General features: G+C 38.5%; 1 protein-coding gene across 1 annotated transcript in view; it reads right to left on the bottom strand.

The window, feature by feature from the left end:
• Nucleotides 1–6531: 6531 nt before the first annotated feature.
• Nucleotides 6532–7913, bottom strand: part of LOC147625321 (protein trichome birefringence-like 14) — a 3652-nt gene continuing 2270 nt past the window's right edge. The window contains exon 3 of the mRNA XM_086818982.1: nucleotides 6532–7815. Coding sequence (XP_086675108.1) covers nucleotides 6813–7815 — 1003 coding nt within the window. The 3' untranslated portion in view covers nucleotides 6532–6812. The remainder of the gene's footprint in view (nucleotides 7816–7913) is intronic.

Raw genomic sequence — 7913 nt, 5'->3', positions numbered from 1 at the left:
ACCAACTTGGCAATGTCCTCTTGGTGCCCTCACTCACCAAGAACTCTCTCAGATAGAGGCATGGTAGATAAAGGCTTCAAAGTGGAATTTAAAGGTCAACAATGCCTAATCATTATAGATCCTCAACATAACTACAAGGAGAGGTCAGAGGCATGGCAAACTCTTCAAGTTGAATGGATCAGTAGCAAAAATATCGACATTGCAAGCTGATAGGTTAGCCTCCTTACCTCCATCAAAATTATGGCATAAAAGGTATGGTCACCTGAATTTCAATAGCATCTGTCTACTTAAATCAAAAGACATGGTTTTGGGCATACTATCTCTACAAAAAGTTGATAAAGTGTGTGAAGCCTATTGCATTGGCAAGCAATCTAGAGCACCCTTTTCTAGAAGCACAAGTAGAGCAAGTGGAGTTCCTGATATCATTCACACATATGTCTGTGAATCATCCCACACTCTTCACTTAGTGGGAATACATACTATGTTTTCTTCATCGATTTTGCCTCCAAATACACTTGGACTTTCTTCATGAAATCTAAAATTGAAGTATTTGGCATTTTTAAAACAGTTTCATATCATGGTTTAAAACATGACAGGTAGAAGAATCAAGGTCCTTAGGTCAGACAATGGAGGAGAATACCTCTCAAGAGACTTTAGCAAATACCTTCTTGAGCATGGCATAAGAAGGGAAATGACTTACAACTATACACCTTAGCAAATTGGAGTTGCTGAGAGGAAGAATAGAGTCCTATTTGAGTCATCCAAGTGTATGTTAAAGGAGAAGAACCTCTCCAACACCTACTGGGATGAAGCTATCACCACAACATGCTACTTGTTGATGACTAAATCCCAAACTGAAGCACTACATGGAATCACCCCATATGAAGCTTTTCATAAACTCAAGCCTCACGTACATCATCTCAGAATATTTGGTTGTTTAGCTTTTTCTCATATTCCAAATGCACATAGGAAAAAGCTTGATGAACAAGTAGAGAAAGTGTGTGTTTGTTGGATATAGTAGTGAGCATAAGGCTTACAAACTTTATGATCCAATAAAAAAGGAAACATTTGTGTCAAGGGATGTGATCTGTTGAGACTGCGAGCTAGACATCAGCTCACCCATTAGCCCACCAAAGTAGCCCTCAGGAGGTCTACTAAAGACAGAGGACAGTCCAAAGGTTAACAGGTCTACCAAAGACAGACGATAATCCCAAAGGTTAACATATCACACAGAGGTAACAATTCAGACTTTGAACAAACAAATTATGCTCTCTTAACATCACTAATGCAGCATGATGAGCTCCTCTTCTATGAGGATTCTTGTTATACGAAAGAATGGGCAAATGCAATGGATAAAGAGATGACTGCATTGCACAAGTCTCACACTTGGGATCTGTGTGAGCTTCCACCCAACAAGAAAGCAATAGGTTGCAAATGGATCTACAAATTGAAGTACACCAAGGAAGGGAAGATAGACAAGTACAAAGAAAGATTTATGGCTAAACATTTTACTCAAAAAGAGGGGGTTGATTATGAAGAGACCTTTGCACCAGTAGCTAAGATGAATTCTATCAGGTTACTCCTTTCTCTAGCCTCTCTTCATCATAAATGGATGTCAACAATGCCTTCCTCAATGGCCAGCTTGAGGAAGAAGTCTACACACAGCGGTCCACATGTTATGTCAAAGCAAGAACAGAGCATCTTGTTTGCAAGCTACAAAAGAGCTTGTATGGTCTAAGACAAGCTCCAAGAGCATGGTATGGCAAAATTGATGAGCATCTCAAAGTTCAAGGTTTCAAAAGAGTAATGTAGATTGTACTCTCTACTACATGGTGAAAGGGAAGGACATTGTTCTTATTCTTCTTTATGTTGATGATTTGATTTTGACACAGGAAGCAATGAAACAACTGTTAAATCCAAACTCTCAACTGAGTTTGAGATGAAAGACCTTGGATATCTGTACTATATTCTTGGAATTAAAGTAGCCAAGACCACCACAAGTAGTATCTTCACCTCGCAGGTAAAAGGACTTTAGACAAACTATTCTCAAGAAGTTTGGTATGGAGACCTACAAACCAGTGTCTACACCAATGGAATCCAATCTGAAGCTGATAAAGGATGAAATAGGTCATCCTTCTGATGCTACTTTGTATAGGCAACTCATGAGTTCTCTCATTTACTTGACTTTCACAGGCCTTACCTCCGTTTTGTAGAAAATATTCTTGCTCAGTTTATGCAAAACCCCAAATTATCTCATCGGACTATAGCCAAAAGAGTGCTCAGATATTTGAAAGGCTCTTAGCATTGGGGTATCTTATATGTAGGGGACACACTAAGTCTGCATAGATTTAGTGATTCTAACAATGTAGCTAGACTAATGGAGATAGAAGAAGCATTAGTGAAAATGCATTCTTTCTTGGGGCGAGAGCCATTTCATGGTGTTTTAAGAAGAAAATAACAGTCTATCTATCATCCATAGAGGCTGAATTCAAAGCCTTAACCACCTCAGCCACCTATGAAACTATATGGCTAAAAAGATGTTTGCAGGAAATTGGAATTTATGGAGTTGATGGTCCTACTCCTATTCTTTGTAATAACATATCAGCATCAAAGGACCAATCATATTAAAGTTAGATAACATTTCATCTGGGAGAGGATACACTCAGGTGACATAGTGTTGTAGCATTACAATACCAAAGAGAATGTTACAGACATCTTCACTAAAGCCCTAGGCAAAGAGCTCTTTTTCAAGCATAGAGAAGGCCTTGGCGCATGATGGAGCTTACCTTAAGGGAAGGTGCTCTAGGTGATATGGTGGGGGTGGGCCGAGAGAGAGAGAGAGAGAGAGAGAGAGAGAGAGAGAGAGAGAAATTTTAACGTTACAAAATTATGAAGGGAAATGATTAAGCAGTCCATGTTTGGATGGACGAAACAAAAGGGTCTACTTTAAACCTTTTTTCCATTTAAAAATGTGGGGAGGGTGAATAGTCTCTCTCGTAGCTCTACATCCCCCGCTCTCTTTGCCCGTCCTCATTCTTCTTGCCCTCCCCCAACCAGCCCAATATGGCATGAGATGTATATATAGCACCAAAAAAAAAACCGTTTTTAAGATGAAAAAAAGGGGTCTAAAGTAGCCCGTGTCGACATGAGCTACTTTAGACCCCTTTTTGCCAATCCATTTACACATTGACACCAACTTCACAGTCACAACCAAAGCATGTAAATAGTATTATAGCAAGCATAGTCTTGAAGAAAACTACGAGTGATTGCATTTGATGATGTTTCGTGCTAACTGAGAAAAAAGAGCATGCTTGTTCATTGGCATTGGGGTCCTACGAGCAGAAGCCTTTCACCTGGGCAAGCATTGCCTCTACTAGCCCTAATAGAGGCATTCTTGCTAAAGTGCCCTACTCTAACATTGAGGTCCTAGTAGTGGAACATGCTCCCAATGGTCCATTGGCTTTCCTCCAATTGTTCAACTTCCTATTTAGGCCACCCATTTGGCCCTACACAATCTTCAACACATTGTCGCCAAAAAGAGACCATGCAATTTTGTGACTCTCCAGATCATTTTTGGGTGCCTCGCATTTTTCAAATGCAAAGAACTTTGCAAACTTTCTTGTGATTTTCCTGTTTAGAGAGGAATCACCTAGTATACCTTTTGATAAAGCAACCAAAACTCATGTAAAAACTCTAGGCAAACCATGCTCAAGAAAATCTTCCTACCCTTTTGGTGTGGTTAGCATTGAAGACCGTCAACCCACTGACTCTCTCGAATATCCTTGTCAATGAGATGTATTGGGACCTTGCTTGTCAAGCTGAGTCCATACTTAGCATTTAACTCCTAGGCCGTATATAGCAAAATCGTGTGAGGAAAGGATATTCAAAGTTAGTGGATTGCTTAACACTCCTTGCATAGAAAACCATAGAACATGGCAAAGAATCAGGATTGATTACCTCAATTAGAATCATGCAAAAACCATAAAAGAAAAAGGCATTTAAACTAATATTAATAGAAACACCTTGCTTGCTTTGGATGATGACTTTTTGTTCTAGCATCATTAGGGGGTTGTAGAAGGTTTTTGTTGGCACACTTTCTTGGAGGAGTTTTCATTCTACACACAAATACTTCAGGGAAAAGAGGCGTGTTATAGAAAGTACACCGAGAGAGAGAGAGAGAGAGAGAGAGAGAGAGAGAGACATAGAGCTTAACCTGTTGTTTTGATGTTCTGCACCTCGTCCCCATAGGTGTTGCTACTGTTGTTTGTTCTGCATTCCTTGTTTCTTTTTGGTTTTCCCTTTCATCTATGATGAGAACCATATGTATTCTTGCCTTCATCAAGATAGGTTGCACTGCTCCCAATAGTGTGGTGAAGGAGTAAAAATGTAGAAAGCCCACACCTCCTGTGGTTAGACCCAGCAGCCCACTGGTTGTCTAATGACTTTTCATCACACACACACACACACACACACACATAGATGGTTTGCACATGTCCCATCGCTACCACCAATAAAACCACCACCACATAACATTTCATCATGAAGTGTTTTTGGACTCCTAAACATTCATTCCCACATTTAAAAATGCCTCTTTTACACCCTAAATAACTGCTTGTGAAAGCCTTCCAAAAAGGAGAAAAGTGGTACCGCCTATGCATGCTTCAACCCTCTTACCCGTGTACCACTTCCTTTGTCTTCATACTCAAGCTCTCCCTCTCCCCCATATTCTCTTTGCCCAAACCTCACCAAGATTTCAAAGATTTCCTTATGGGCCTGGAACTTGCATTATGGGCTTGGAACTTTCAAACCTTGCATTACAAGCTCGAAACCTGTATAAAACCCTCGTCATCTCATGAGGGGTGATGTAAAACCATCCTGACGTTGACTTCACAAAAAAAGGATAAAGTGTAAATGTTGAGAAATGCAAAAGTAAGAGTCAAAGAAAGAAGAAGAGTTGGAGATCATATCACCCATGGGTTCACCCCATCAACCCACATATCCCATACATAACAATACGCAAGCATTATTCATCAACACTAAGGGCTTAGCACTTCATTGATACATCTTGCATAAATAAGCACTCATAATCAACTAGCACTTGCACCAAAGCCTTGTCATCAATATCCATCTAGGTACGCCTCTGGATGGGTGAACATCTTGGGCAACATCCTCACCACCCAAGCTTGCTGACACAAGGACATTGTGACCTTTAGGAAGGGGGATATGTTGACCATTCTAGTCAACTCGACCTCATCTATTCTAGTTTTGTAAAGCCTACTTTGTAAGGCACTTTACCATCTTAACCTTTTTATCGAAATTGATCTTTTGTAAAATAATATCCAAAAATTTTGATTTCGCTTAAGGCTAGACACAGTGTGCTATGGACTATTTTTAAGTTATTGAATGCTAACCACTTGTATATAAGGCAATTTTCAAATTAAATAACTCATAATCATTCCCCTTGCAATAGAATATTTGTGAGCTCTTTACCCTCTTTTCTCCACTCTCTTGCTTGTATTTTATTGAATCCTACATAGCTAAATACATGTTTGGGTAGGAATGGTTGTAGAGGATCTCCCTCTCATGAGCTTCCCCCTACATCCATGGGAGATTGATTCATGGTGTAGGAATCTTCTTCTTGCCTCCACCATCTAGGTGGATAAATCTCTTCCTCCACACCTATAGCTATGAAGCTCTCCAGTGTGGAGTGAGGATCTAGATGACTGGCTAGCACACACACACACACACACACACACACACACACACACATAGAGCTATGTTGATTCCCATAATGTGAAGGTGTAAGCAAGGTAAGAGAGAAGGCTCTACATTTTCCCTACTACATATCATCAAGAGTCAACCTTTCCCTTACTAAGTGCTTAGATGAGATGTTACACTTGATTGTGTGTGTAAGAGAGAAAATGAGAGAATCCAATTAATCAAACTAATAAATCTATGGTAATATGTTTCTTATATGCTCAATGTCAAGTTCTCAAATCAAACTTCCATTTCTATAATACTATATAAAATTTACAAAAACAAATCTCATATGCCAGTAAAGTGCTCAAATCAAACTTCCATTTCTATACTACTATATAAAATTTACAGAAACAAATCTCATATGCCAGTAAAGTGCTCAAATCAAACTTCCATTTCTATACTACTATATAAAATTTACAAAAACAAATCTCATATGCTAGTACTAAAGTGCTCAAATCAAAGTTCAAAAAAAATATCATATACTCAATACCCAAGTGCTTAATCAAATGTTTAGTTCTATCCAAGGAAGGGTCCGATCCTTGACTCTTGTAATTTTTAGAGAGAAGTGTGCCAATTCTCCACCGATGTGTCGAATTGTGTTTTAATACTTATATATTAATTTAAATATAAATATATAATTCTTATGTTTTCAAGAAAATCCATCATATATTCAAGTTTCAAAAACACAACTCATACGCTCACATTACCAAAGTGCTCAAATCAAAGGTCTTAATCAAATTTTCATTTTTAAATTTATATATTACATAGCGCTGAACACAGATGGAACATAAATTACCCATTATTGGAATTCACCTATTACAAAGCACTCAAATCAATTTGTTGAAATGAAACAACACTTCGATTTGTTGATTGTGCATTCTTGTTTTAGGGCTGGATGGGATAAAAGCAACTCTCATCTTTACACCAAGGGACAAGGTGTCAATTCTCAATTATGGAGATTAGATACTCCTACAAGTAGGACTAGTATATCACAAACCTAAAAAAGATAATGTAGGTTATTTTGTGACTTCACTTAAGGCGCTTGTAAGTTTTCACCTTTGTTGTTGATAGCTTCTGCTCTGTAATAATTCGGCAGAAAAGATCTCATTCCATGTATCTGGCACTCCAGGTAAACACCAATGAAGACAATCTTGGGAACCATTCTTTGCCTTTAAGGTGTATTTGGATATGTGAGCTTCATCTCGAAGATGAGAAAGCCACGTTATGTTTAGTAGCTTAATGTTGGTACCCTGCACTGCACTATCTGCTATGGAGTCAGTGAAGAGTCCTTTGGATAGGTTTCTCTTACTAATTGAGTTTACAAATTTGAAGCGAGTGTTGTCACAACGACCACCTGAATCCCACTCACCATGAAAGAAGTGGCGAGGAGATGAGGTTCTATAAAACATAGTTGCTGTAGTTGCACCTATTTCTAATTGCCCATTTAGCCATCCTATTAACTTATGAACTGTATAGTTGTAATATTTGGTAACAACTTGCAAGTTTATATCTATGTCTAAGGGTTTGCCTTGTATGTGGAGTTTCCACTTATTCTTGGCAAACTTGTTTGGGTTCCAATGAGGGCCTGTGTTAAGGATAACAACATCAAATTTGTGAAGGTTTGATGCAAGAAACATGGGTGGTAGATCCACATGAAGTGCCACTTCTAGCTCTTGGTCAATGAAACTATGATTAGAATGGTTAGCTTGGGAAATAAGTAGGCTAGAATGGTTACTTTGGTTAATAAGGGGATCATCATAGTTGAAGGGGATGATTTGGTCAAAAGTAAGGGGTTGAATATGGCATAGAGTTGTAGACCAAGAGAAGAGAATTGTTGTGTTGGTTTCTTGAAAGCGATATGCCCAATTGGATGGTCTTGAGCTCTTCAAATTATTCGATTTATCAAATTTGGTAAATGTGGGAAAGCCAAACTCAACACCAACTTCCAAGACATTCTCGTCCTCATCTCTGCCACGTGTGAGAAGGCACATCAAAGATTGAAATTGTTGTCTTCCCAAGGAGTCCCCAATGAAGGCAATAGTCTTGTTTCTCATCCTACCATAAATCAAGAAAATTTGAAGTAAATGATTAAGCAAATTTTTAAAAAATCCAAAATAAAATACACAAATTTTAAATCTTAAACACACACACAC

This window comes from Cibotium barometz, chromosome 24, assembly GCF_041138505.1.
Source record: "Cibotium barometz isolate CiBa-2024 chromosome 24, ASM4113850v1, whole genome shotgun sequence".
Lineage (NCBI taxonomy): Eukaryota > Viridiplantae > Streptophyta > Polypodiopsida > Cyatheales > Cibotiaceae > Cibotium > Cibotium barometz.
The sequence above is the reverse complement of the archived record's forward strand: the minus strand, read 5'-3'. Positions and strand labels throughout refer to the sequence as shown.